Source organism: Poecilia reticulata, linkage group LG8 (assembly GCF_000633615.1).
Source record: "Poecilia reticulata strain Guanapo linkage group LG8, Guppy_female_1.0+MT, whole genome shotgun sequence".
NCBI lineage: Eukaryota > Metazoa > Chordata > Actinopteri > Cyprinodontiformes > Poeciliidae > Poecilia > Poecilia reticulata.
In genome coordinates this window covers 3922614-3936003 of record NC_024338.1, presented here as the reverse complement: position 1 = coordinate 3936003, position 13390 = coordinate 3922614, and the positions used below count along the sequence as shown (strand labels likewise).

The 13390-nt window shown below is 36.9% G+C and overlaps 1 protein-coding gene across 1 annotated transcript in view; it reads left to right on the top strand.

Moving 5' to 3' along the window:
• lepr (leptin receptor) overlaps nt 1-13025 on the top strand; it is a 28339-nt gene extending 15314 nt beyond the window's left edge. Inside the window, exons 13-21 of the mRNA XM_017306095.1 lie at nt 210-238; nt 328-410; nt 981-1194; nt 4426-4629; nt 4717-4800; nt 4901-4994; nt 5321-5396; nt 7879-8748; nt 12293-13025. Of these exons, the coding sequence (XP_017161584.1) occupies nt 210-238; nt 328-410; nt 981-1194; nt 4426-4629; nt 4717-4800; nt 4901-4994; nt 5321-5396; nt 7879-8748; nt 12293-12400 (1762 nt within the window). The 3' untranslated portion in view covers nt 12401-13025. The remainder of the gene's footprint in view (nt 1-209; nt 239-327; nt 411-980; nt 1195-4425; nt 4630-4716; nt 4801-4900; nt 4995-5320; nt 5397-7878; nt 8749-12292) is intronic.
• Nucleotides 13026-13390: the final 365 nt, after the last annotated feature.

Here is a 13390-nt window from a genome sequence, read left to right as displayed (position 1 = left end):
GCTTTGAGTACTGAGTATTTTGATAAAAACAGAAGAACTTTGTGGTAAAATGTCCAGCTTTCCATCACTTGCTGACGTGGCAACCTTACAGTCCTTTTTCTTCCTTCTTTTTTCCACTGACAACATAAAACTGTAATAAACAAGGGATGTTGTTGTTGTTTGGTTTCTTCACTGCCAGAAAAAAAGATTAAATGTTTAGTTTCCAGCAGCCACTCAATCAAGGCTTGTCAAGAGCAAAGTGACTGCAAAAGTCCAATTTCAGTCTAATTTCTTGGTGCATCTGAAGTAAAAAGTGTCTCATGTTAGGCTGATGCTTCTCTTCCTCAGCTCCTGAACGTGGGCCTGATTTCTGGAGAATACGTCAAGATGAGCCAGACAGAAACCAGTCCAACATCACTCTGCTGTTTGAGGTAAACAAAGCATACAGACTGGCATGTAAACATGCATTCAGCTCAGGAGACAGGATGGTACACAAACTGGCTTAAGACTAGACCAGCACAGTTTAAAATGTAATAAAGGGGCTTGTTTGTTTGTCTATGTAWAAAACCTGAGATTAACCTGTCGTATTGTGAGCTTTACCGTTTTACTTTCTAAATTTGGCTCACAKAGTATGAAGAAAGRCTTAMATTTTTTTTCAACATTTGAATAATCTTTTTTATTCTTTTGTTTGTAAATGGATCTCAAAACCCCTCCCTGATTATTATTAGGCAATCATTTTCTGGAATCACAGTTAATAGCTTTCCTGTCTGGTATAGTTTTATCAAACATCTCTGTTCTTTAGGCCAACAAAGGCCACAATTGTTGATTTTACGACTGTAGGATTGGAGAACRTTGCTGCACATAGTTTTGCCTATRAAGGTATTGCTAATCATTGACAAGGTCAGAAAGTTGGAGGCCTCAGATGTTTGAGCTTYTCATTAAAAATATTGATYAGAGTGTAATATTGAGCAGCAGAATGRATCTTTTCCTTTGTTTTYCAGTCTTTCTCAGCAAACTGGAATACCTACTGTKTGGATGGATTTATTGTCCAGCACCAGGCGTCGAATGGATCTGTGCTGAGGAGGCAGATCGATATGGTGTCCTCCTACAGCTTTGAGTGGAACCAGGAGCTCCACATTGTGACTGTGGAAGCCTACAATAGTCTGGGGAGCTCTGTTAACAACGTCAACATGACGCTGGAGAAACAACCTAAACGTAAGAAAAAAGGAATTAACAGGACATTTCAGCAATCCCYGAGGGAATGTAATCTACTTAGTATACAACAATGAGAGGCTGAACTGTTGTGATGTGGCTCTGTTCCTGAGAAATATTTAGTCACCGTTTCACTGGAACTACTGGAACAATACAAATCCTAATTTTGTTTTTAGATGAGATCATATCAGATGATCATGTTGACTGCATTTCCAGTAATGCTCTTAAAAATAATTTACATAATGTCTGGGCTTCATGTTCTTCTGTAGTTTATGAATAACTACACATTTCAAGGTTAGTTTAATATGTGATCAGGATGTGGTGTGAAAAAAGACTTTATTGTGAACACAATACTCGAAGGCTGAAATCCGATTGATTTAAATAATTGAATGACATGAATGCATCATAAATACAGATTAAATATAAACTGAATGTAAAGGCACCTTTAGATATATGTATGTTACATGTACCTTGCTTTATAAYGGCTGATTTATTTATGGAATCCAAAATTTCCTGTTTAGATTTTAATTCTTCTGAATTCTAAACACATTGTTTCACCAAATAAATATTCTATAGGGTGAGTGCAAACAATTTCAAAAGTTTAATGAAGCAAAAACAAAATTTAAAGAGAATATTTCTAACTTAATGTTTTTTTTAAGCCGTTAAAACTTTAATTTCCCAATTTTATGCTAACAACAAAAAGTCAAAACAGTAGCTCTTGATTNTTGTTTTTAGATGAGATCATATCAGATGATCATGTTGACTGCATTTCCAGTAATGCTCTTAAAAATAATTTACATAATGTCTGGGCTTCATGTTCTTCTGTAGTTTATGAATAACTACACATTTCAAGGTTAGTTTAATATGTGATCAGGATGTGGTGTGAAAAAAGACTTTATTGTGAACACAATACTCGAAGGCTGAAATCCGATTGATTTAAATAATTGAATGACATGAATGCATCATAAATACAGATTAAATATAAACTGAATGTAAAGGCACCTTTAGATATATGTATGTTACATGTACCTTGCTTTATAAYGGCTGATTTATTTATGGAATCCAAAATTTCCTGTTTAGATTTTAATTCTTCTGAATTCTAAACACATTGTTTCACCAAATAAATATTCTATAGGGTGAGTGCAAACAATTTCAAAAGTTTAATGAAGCAAAAACAAAATTTAAAGAGAATATTTCTAACTTAATGTTTTTTTTAAGCCGTTAAAACTTTAATTTCCCAATTTTATGCTAACAACAAAAAGTCAAAACAGTAGCTCTTGATTYGTGAAACTAAAGAAAGTATTTAAAAACATGTTAAAATTCTAAAGCCTTCTCATATCACTTCAGCTAAARTATGTAGCTTTACCGTGTATTTTTAAAGGAATTCTGACTGGACACATGTACCTGAGGTTGTCCTTGAAGGCACATCTTTCTTTGATTGAGGATCTCTGCAGAAGGAGTTGCAAATGCTAGCTTTCTTCCTCTCTGTTGTGATGTGACTTGTTGATAATTWTGATATGTTTTCTTTCGGTTCCTGTTACTCGTATGTGAGAACAGCTTGGTTGAGGTAGTTCTCTACAAAAGACTGAGACTACTGAACCTTTAGTGAGCGTGCTGGATCACAGACAAACAAGATGCAGATGGCCAGTACGGTCCTTGTTTTACTTCTGTTTCACTGTCGACATCTGCGTAAAAGAGGAAAGATTCAAAAATGTTTAGTGAAAACCAAAACGTAAAGATTTCACTTATACCATSTTTTGTTCTTTACATTATGAGCAGAAATGATGTGTGGACTTGCATTTAGTCCCATTCAGAGCTAACAGGCATAAGAGGAAAAACATGGATATTTACTGGAAAGAAAACATGTTCTGTAGTTTTGAAATTAAATTTTGAGTAACATAGCCGGCCTGAACATTTCCATAAGTGATAACCAGAATAGTGGGATTTCATTCATGTTGAAAATCCTGTTACWTTAACAAATATGTTTGTCTGTTCCTCTATAACATGCTTACATCACTCCTACATTTAGAAGTACATAGCAGAAAAAAATTGTACTAATACAACAAAAACAACATCAAAATATTTACCTGTACGGATCCCATTCATAAGCCTTTATTGATGCCTACCGGCTAATAGCATTAGTAATGTCAGTACTTTAGGTAATATTACAGAGGTGAAGTACCAGGGTGCATTTTAATAAGAGTCCTCTGTGTCGGTTGCCTCCATGATGAATATTAGTAAGTGCTTGCTGCATAGAAAGGATTTTTTATTTTCCCTGAAAATGACAAAATTATTGGAAACACTGTTAAAAACGAGTCCATTAGCAACAGGTTMCAAAGAACACATGTTCCTTGTTTGTTTAATAAACCAATGTGCACTTTTCTCGCAAAAAGCTAAAAGATAAAGCTTTACATAACATAAAAACAGGAAGCAATTAAAAATAATGAGCGGAGGACAAGGCTAAAAACAGAAATGTAAAGAAGACAATACATTGTGTTTTAGAAGAACTAATTAAATGCAGTTTTGGACATGAAAGTGATAAAACACTAGTGGTAGACTGAAAAAATGCTACAGAGCATAGATTCTAAACTCCTGGAAAGATGGTTAAGTGAATCAATACTATAAATAATAGATCTGGACAAAATACAGAATCACAATCGTCTTCTAAATTGCACTGTGTGCAATGTTGCTATTACAAAGATAGATGTCAGGCATTCATGCTCTGTACATCAATAATATTGACAAGTCAGATGGATTCTAACAGCCATTAATGCTCACACCTGATGTGTGTCTTTAGTGGCTGAGATGCTAAAGCTCATGAAAAGGGGTGGGATGATTGTATAAGAAAATTGTCATGAAAATCTACTTAAATCATAATTTATATAGTTCTTTCAATTTCCAACAATAGTAAATTMAATATTTTTTTTCTGATATTGACCTGCCCTTACGAATAATAATAAGAGGGGTAAAAGAGTGAAATGAAACTAAAATTTACATTTGACTCAACTGTTGTAAAAGAAATTATTCTTTTACTGCAATAAAACAAACTAAGAAAACTTACTTCTGACTTTAAATGGCAATCCTCAAGTAAGCCTGAGTCAGTTTACAAGAATTGACCCAAGTTTACCATATCAAGTGAACCATATCAGAGACAAACTATCTGAAGCTCCCCTTACCCTGTTGAATGTGTCCACGAGTGTCATATGAGCGCATTGTTTCCTTCCTCTGCTGCAGGCCGCTGTCTCCATTCATTCCACGTTTTGGTTATGAACAGCACTTGTGTATCCCTGTCCTGGAGCCTGTTGCATATCAGCTCTGTCCCTCTCTTCATGGTGGTTCAGTGGTTCCCAAGGAAGCAGCAGGACTTTGAAGACTTTGGTCTAAGTAAAAGAACGTGGGCCAAACTGTCCTACACCGAACCTCCTACCCAGTTACGAGGTAACCCATTGTCTGAAATCTGTGACAGTCGGCTCTCTTTGCTAACTGACCTGTAWTCAATCTGCGATTTTAATGTTTGATTTAAAGGAGATTTCTTTAGCTCAGAGGAGTACGCCTTCCACTTGTACCCCGTGTTTGCTGATGGAGAAGGAGAACCAGTTGTTACAATAGGTATATTCTTTGTTTCCACWCCGGTATTGAATGCAACATCAAATGCCTGCATGGAAATTGTATTGTTTAGTAACTGATGTAAGTTTTCATTTTATCTCAGTTAAGACAGGAAATCCTCCAGCTTACATGATGCTGATGTTCATCTCCCTCCTTTGCATTGCCGTGTTTGTGACCCTGGTTCTCTCCCAAAACCAGTAAGAGCTTGTTTTAGTAACAGCGATCTTTGAAAATATCTATGTTCTGATGTGGGTGTTAATTGCAGATCAGTGTAAACAKAATCTSTCTCTGGAAGTCACCTGTAAGAAATGATAAACGATGTTAATCTGTGCTGTGTGGTCTAATTGAGGTCCCCGACAGACTGTCTAGGAAAATTTAGAASCGTGACATTTAAGAGGTTASGGGGTGTAATTACATTTGATGTTTACTGATCAGAGGAGAAGGAGTCAGGCAGGTGAGTGGAATGGAGAAGAAGACGATTGATGCGGGAATCCACCTAAATGTTTGTTTTTTGTGTTTGCAGGATGAAAAAATTTGTGTGGAAAGATGTTCCAAACCCGAACAGGTGCTCATGGGCAAAAGGACTAGACTTTAAAACGGTAAAGGAAYCATCTGAGGAAGTACATCTCTTGCCTTACCAGATTCTACAAAGTTTTGAAGGGATTATAAAGAATTCTAAAAAATGCACAAAACGGCTRAATAAGATTTAATTTGTGCATGTTGTAGATGTCTAGATAAGGTTAAATCATCAGAACAACCGCTATATAAACATGACAACTACTGTCAAATGATGAATCCATTCCCACTTTCCAAGATTAGCCATTTAATCCTGTGTAAGGGTCAGCATATTTTAATAATTAAGACATGACTTAATCCAATTCTGGTCAATCATTCTGCTTCCAGCTCCTCTGAAAAGGTCACCAAACATGGTCTCCTTTGGATAGCCAGCAGCAGCAGCAGCATAAAAAGAGATCTGCTTGGACTTAGCAGACTGAACCCCTTTAAAAAATCACTTCCTTTTGTGGTCTTGCTGATAAGTGGCTTATAAAGATAAAAACGCTTTTAAATCATATCATTATCATCACTGTTATCATTAATATCAGTGTTATGATGACTTGGAGTCCTAGAATAATTTGCACAAGGTGAGCAGCTCTGCCACATTCCTTGCAGTTTATTTATTTCTTAGTTTCTTCATTCCTGTWGCTGAAACAGCTGCTAAGAATGACGTTTTTTATTTTATTTTATGCTGTCCAGCTGGAATAATTTTGGGCAATTGTTCTGATTCATTACCATAGCAATGAGGTATGTTTTATAACAGGAGGATACTTATTGACATCTTAAAAGTTTAGACCGACAAAGTATCAGGAAAGCAGCAGYAGATGGTTGACCCTATCTCTCGACGGCTGAAGAGTGGTAGTAAAAGCAAAGGACTGATATTAGCAATGCTTGTCAACAAGTTGTGAAATCTACTGTACAATATTGTTTATGCAGGATGGATATTGAATTGTTAATTTTTGATTTCCATCAATTATGAAATTCCAAGTGCATTTGCTAGGATTGTGTTAGCAACAGTATACAATGCCAGTTCTGCTTGTGATGTCATCAGCTCTGGGTTTTTAAGAAAGAGACACAACACCCTCATACATTTGTAACRATATCTGAAGATCTGAACTATTGCTTGCCCTCTGTTGACACTGCTCTACTAGGGAAAATTAAATGAATTTGCTTTTGGAACATTTTCATTATCCTTATGTCTTGGTTGAAAAATGGCTTATTGATAAAGCATTCCATAAACTCGTGTTTCTAAGCTTGATGCATAAACATCTCATTTAGATTTTTGTCATTTTTTTCACTTCCCGTGAAAAGATGATCACAGGAAGTTGACAAAGCTCTGCTTGGTTGTTTTGATRCCACAAACTAGGATGTGTTCTGCCAGCCACATGGAGCCAATGCTGTGACTGGGTGTGCTTGTAAACTTCTCTGTGGACAATGCCATCCCTACAGTAATGGAAAATTTTACTTTGTAGTTCCTTATATGCACTTAAAAGTTAATTACTAGGTGAAATRGAACAGAGTGTGTCTGTTAGACATTACCAAAGTGGTGYAACTTGGAGCCTTGCTTYAGCTGTTGGTATGTTGAGGTCATCTTAAGGAGTGGGAAAATGATGAGTGGTTTCAAAAACAGAGTATAAATGTTGTGTCTGTCTGCAAGCAGCCAGAGCTCTGAAGAACACTCCTTGTTATAACAAGATTTAAAGACAAAGGGATTCAGTTCTCCTCRCCCYGTTTAGCATAAAACTCCATAACRCATAGCTAAACATTGAGATGMTTCCTCAGTAGCAAACCTTTGGGTCACCAGTGAAGGAARTGGTTACCAAGGGAGGCGGRGAATCTTTGAAGAGCTTTCAAAAGCAAATTATGATAAAAATTAGAGACAGAATGCRTGGAGGAGCATTTCCATCAGAACAATATACAAGATGTGTGGTCAGAGGTGAAGAAGAAGCTGCAAGCAGAGAGAAAATCAGCTTGACAGAAGTCTGGACAGACTGACGCTCTTTAAAAGGTTCAGTTTAGGCACACAGTCACCATCCTGCTCGCCTGGCGCCACCAAAACAGACGTCCCACACTGACTTGACCAACAATGTTCTTGTCACAATTCAAATGATTTATCTTTATAAAACCTGCTTCTTCACCMTTATTGTGAGTGAGTGAGAAAGAGAGAGAGAAATAAGCATTTATATTTTTGCATGTCTAAGTATTACTTCTTTATTCCTACCTAAAATACTTATAATTGACAATTTATATATTCCTTACTGGTTAGAATGTGTCTCCAAATTTTTATTGCATGTCTTTATGAGTGTCCAGGTTTTAATGCAACTGTTTCTATCATTGGGGAGAACAGTGTGATAGAAAACACACATCRTTCTCAGTTGCTGAAGCTTACCACACCCGAGTAGCATGGATTTTRACCCTGTGTTTTGTTTTTTTTAGTTGTTGTAATACTGTTTACATCTCAAACAAGTTTAGTTATGAAATGTAAAATATCTTTCTCTTYCTAAAGTGCACTTCTTACTTCTCCAGATGGACGGCTTTGAGTACCTGTTCCGACCTCCGGAGGGTCTTCAAGCCWCTCCGCTGGCCCCTGAGAAGATCTCAAAAGTTACTGTTGTGAATAAAACTCTGACAAAGGCCTTTGTCCAAACACCAACACTCTTGGCTCCTCCCTCTGTTGTTGCTTCAACTAACTCCTTCCTGCCTTGTTTGGACCCAAGGACTGGCCAGTTGCTGGAGTGTGAAATGGCCCTTGGTAGCGACACTAGTCCAGATCCCTTAACTACTTCAGACATAATCATAAATGAGCTACAACCAGTCAATGCCTTGGTGGAGCAGAGTTCAGGAACCACTAACAGCTCAACCCAGTCTGCKGTCACATACTCCAAGGTCCTGCACACTGATACAAATCCAGATCATCCACCTCTTCATCTCCACTACAAGGAGGGAAGTAGGAGCAGCTACAGTGATGAGGGAAACTTCTCAGCCAACAACTCAGATACCTCTGAAACTTTCCCTGGTGGACTGTGGGAAGTCGACAGCTATCATGGTACAGAATCGGATGACCCAAGGCGATCCTACTCCTACAACTCTGAAAAAGAGCTTTCTGAAGCATCAGAGCAAGAAGACGACATAGATGTGGGTCAAAAGAAGGCCTTGCACTATCTCRACATYGGACATCCWCCAGAGGAYGAGGAAAATGAGGAGGAGGAGTCACAGACTGAGCTTCTGAAAAGCGCACATTTGATCAGAGAGGACTGTTCCGTAGAGTTGTATCCTTTGCTCAGCCCAGATGAGTCGACGGATCCCAAGACGCTGGTGCAAGTGTCGACTTGTAGTTTTGCCTCTCTGTACATGCCTCAGTATAGGAAGCCTGACGTAAATCACATCCCGCACACATGACAGCAAACCTTAGCGCTCATCAAAACATGTGCCATTGTTGTGAAGAGAGTCGTGCTTTGCCATTTAACACAGGGTTTCTACTCTGCAACAGCCTGTGAAAAATGAGTAGGAACCCTGTTACCAAAGCCAGTCATTCATCCTGTGTGTACTTTGTAAGCAAAGTTGATATTTGTRGTGCAACAAAAGATGCCAAAACGGCACACTTCTCATGGAAAAAAATAATTTCTTCATATATATGCTTCTCCACTGGGGTTTTAATTGGATATTCCTCTGTCTGTAAATCAAAGTTGATCAATATTGGTGACTGATACAGAAGTTTTTCTCAAAAAAAAAAACAAACTTAAGTTTAGGGAACCGATTGCAAAAGAGAGGTTTCGGATAGAAGAGGTTTATGTTTGGTTACAAAGTTTACAGTCATTTCAAAATGGTCTGAAATAATGTGATTTGCAGCATTTTACAGTCTGTGTTGATTTTTTTCTTATCCTTTTCAATTTGTTCAACTTAAAGTTTGCTTCAGAGAGAGCTGCACAGAGCCATAGAAAGCCCATGTTGTGCATCTTTTGGCTTCCTTAAAGCACATTTGACACCGAAAAGGAGAAAAACATTAAATATCTTGAAAATGTGAGTTACTACAGGTCATTTTTGTTCAGGTAATGGCAGCTTATGCATTTATTCCCCATATCGACTGAACCACATGCTAAGTTTAACTATTTGTGTATTTTGTGTCGTAATGTATTTGGGGTTTGGTTTAAATATGTGAACAATGTAACATTTTCTTGAATGTTGAAATGAAATTTGTTAAAGACAAATGAATGTTTTGATCTACTTAAGATGGATATAAAAATATTGTAAACATAGAACATTAAATCACTGTAAATCTTTATGGAGATGTTTTGTCTATTTTTCATTGTGACAATAAAGAATGTATTGTGCATCTGACTGGTTTATTCAGCAGAGACTAAAGTAAACTATTATTTTTTTGAAGTTTTGAGGGAAAACTATACTTATGGGTCTCCTTAACTTATTTGAGCTAAAAAAAAATAGACACTTAAAATACTGTCAACTCAAAAAAGTGGAAAACTGCTTAAAAAAATCTTCTAGAGACAGCCAAGTATAAATCTGATGCATAAACAGTGAGACAACCTAAGAGTTTGGCTTTTATAAATCCATTTGGGTTTCTACTGCTTCTAAAAAAGCCCAAGCTCTTTAAAAAACACTCAGGTGTTTTTTGGCAATAAGGTAAACATTTCTTCGGTGTCTGGAAATGACCTATTTCAAAAACTCACAAAATGTAATGTCACAAATAATCAGGCACTGCCCCTCACCTAGCAACACCAATGAAGCCTAGAGTGTCACCCAGCAACCGCTGTAAAGCCCAGTCTGTCACCCAGCAACCCAAGTTGAGCCCCAGGATGCTTGGCCAGCTGCTTTTACCACTGTATGTGCTGTACAATGACTGCTGGAAAGGACAAGTGTTTTGTTAACTTATCATTCAGAAATAACTTCCTGCATTCTTGTTGGTTGTGCAGGAGGTTCTTTTTCTRCTTTTCAAACAGATGCGCTGTATAATTGCGCATCTGTTTGCAGCCATTTTTATGCGGGAGTSTAAATGTTGAGTTGGACAAGCAGCAACTTATTTGGTTTGAAAGGTCCAAGAAGCCCCAAACAGCTCGCTCTGAAAGGAGCTCAAACTGAGCAGACTAAAATCTCATTAGCTAGGAGTGATTTTGTGCAGAAAATGTAATGAACATGTTTTATAGACTTGTTCAAGGAAGCATAATAGGTCACTTTCAAAACARGGGTGTTCAAAGTTGGTACTCAAGAGAGTTTTAGTTCTCAGCCCTGGTGGTAGTCACTACCTCCTCAGAATGTCAATGTTCTACAAAATCCTGCTAASGAGMCATCATTTGATCCAGGTGTGTTGAACCAGGGAGAGAACTAAAACATGCATGGCTCTGGCCTTTGAGGACCCTTCCATTGGTCGTACCAAGTGATGTAATCAATTACATCATGAATCACTACAAGCAGGAAGTGCTGGGCTGACCCCTGTCATACATCTGTCCTAGATGTGGGAAGAAAAGGACAAAMTATGGTGAGTTTATACAAGAAATGTTACCAAAGAAATTTTTCACCAGAAATAAATCTTTAACAGAAGGCATTTTYAAAKTAACTGATAAAGAGTGTTAAATTTAAAGAAAATATATGCTTGGACTTGCTATCACTAGCAGCAACCCAGGGATATTTTGTGCAGCAAATTTATAGTTGCAATTATGAACAATTATAAAATTTGATGTAATGAATTATGAATATGTTTAAGGGACAAGGGACAAGTGGTGAATAAATACACCACTTCATCACATTGCTTGTACCAAGTCACTACTTTATCCTGAACACCACAGCTGAGTTAACTTATAGAAAATGTCTTGAAACTTAAAGTTTCAAGACATTTCTTGAAACTAAGACAAGAAATGTCTTAAAGCTTGAAACAACTTAATATTGCATATTAATCTTCATATTAATTTGTTAGAATGATCACAAAAAAAATTGCAGAAGGTATACAGACTTTGGGCGTGTTCAGAACAAAACAACTATAATTATTACTGCAGCAAGTTTCTCCCAGCAGCAATAATATGCCGCCACCTTCTGGCTGCAGTTAGTTAATATACCTTAGAGGTGTCAGTATCTGTGCAAGGCGTGTTCAGCAAAATACAGACACTAAATCATATACCTAAATTATAAATATCCATTCAGCATCTATTTGTGAATCACAACATTCTACAAAACAAAACCACACAGACGGAAATGAATTATGATTTATGGAGCTATGTTTGGGTTTGTTTTTTGTTTGTTTTGTTTCAAAAAAATTGTTGAACTTAGACAATCAAGAACTTAAAAATGAAACTGAACATTTTGCAGTTGAGTGGCAAGAAAATGACGCTCCCCAAAATTTTACATCTAATTTCAATTCAGGTTTCTGATCCCCATTTAGCTTCACATAAGGGTGATGCAGTGGGAAGGGTAAGTGTCATCAAACATAGAGAAACTATTCAAATTATCTAGGAAATAATTTTTTAAAAATTCTATTTTATTTGTATAAGACATTTCAGCAACAAGGTAGTTTAGTGCTTTATACCATAAAAAGTCAAAGTCGACAATTATGAAACAAACAAACATTACATTTTATCAATGATCATCATCACATTACATCATAAAAACATCATATTTACCATTTGTATATACCATTTGAGACCTAGGTGAGTGATTACAAATTTTATAACAAATAAAAACCCACCAAACGTCAGACTTATTTATTTAAAGCACTATTAACCAGCAATATTAAATTAAATGTCTGTAATTTATAAGCCGTTCTCAGAAGTTTCTCAGCAGTTGGAATGAACAAATCACAAAAAGAAGTGAAACTGTGAATGATTTTAATTTTGATAATTTTTTTATTTACAAAAATTGTAAAAGAGCAGCAGAAACAAAGTTTTCCAAATGTAAAATCTATTAGCCACAACAGATAACGTGACTTCGTTTGCAGTCTCCAGCCACAAGGGGGCAGAAAAGCGTCACCAGCCGAGTTTGTAAGCGTCATTTCAATGATGTCAGGGGAAAACGGTGCTTCCAGGCTCTGTCTTGTTTGCCATAGAAGGACATGGTGGTGAGAAGTTTTGCTGCCTTTGGCAAAGAGAAGCTACAAATCACAGAGGCTGGATGCCTGACGGAAAGCTGCAGAATCGGATACAACCGAGAAAATGGGAGGTTGTTTTTGCTAATGTGCTGAAATGTCATCCATGATGAGAACATTTTAGTATTGTTGTTTTTAGTTCAAGATTTAATGATRGAAAAACTCACTTCAGGCCACATTCCCTGAAGAGGCCAGGGATGATATCTCGTGACTAATCTGGTAAAGAAACATTTTGTGGACGTCTGTTCTCCTTTGGGATTTCTGTTCACTCTGARATCGATCCAGAAAGTGACATTTTGCAGAATAGTTCAAGTTCCATCAGATTTGATAGAGGATAAAACCTGCAGCCATTTCAGTAATTGCAGTAGCATGTGTGTGTTTATTTATCCATGTCTTTAACATGTGTAACATTATGGTTTTGCTTAGTACTCTACTTTTCTGTCATGATGTTTTTGTTTCCTTATTCAAAGTTTTCTTTTATAAATCCATTTTCCTTTTCCCTCAAGAGGCAATGCCTACCATGTTGTAAATTAATTTCTTCTGCCTGGTTAAGCAAATACTTCACAAATAAAAAAAATAAAACATTTTCAAGTCTTGCTACAGCTGCACACTTTGCATCTAAAGTTGTAGTTACAGATCTGAATAATTGAATTCACTGCAACAAACGRCAAAAGAGCAAATTTCTCTTGTAATTGTCTGTTCGGTCTTCAAAGACTCTCTGACCTTAATGTGTGTGAGTGCCAATAAAGCTGCAGGAAAGGCAATCAAAACATTGAGCTGAAAGATGCTTAGAAATGTGTTACGACTGACGGCGTACAGTTGATTATAAATGAGTCGGCAGGTGCCCGTCCCTGATCGATTGATTCCAAGAAGACGACGGAGATGTCCCATTGGCTGCTTTCCGGAGGGGACGGACATAAAAGACGCTGACGCGGACTTCCTGTGTTCCAT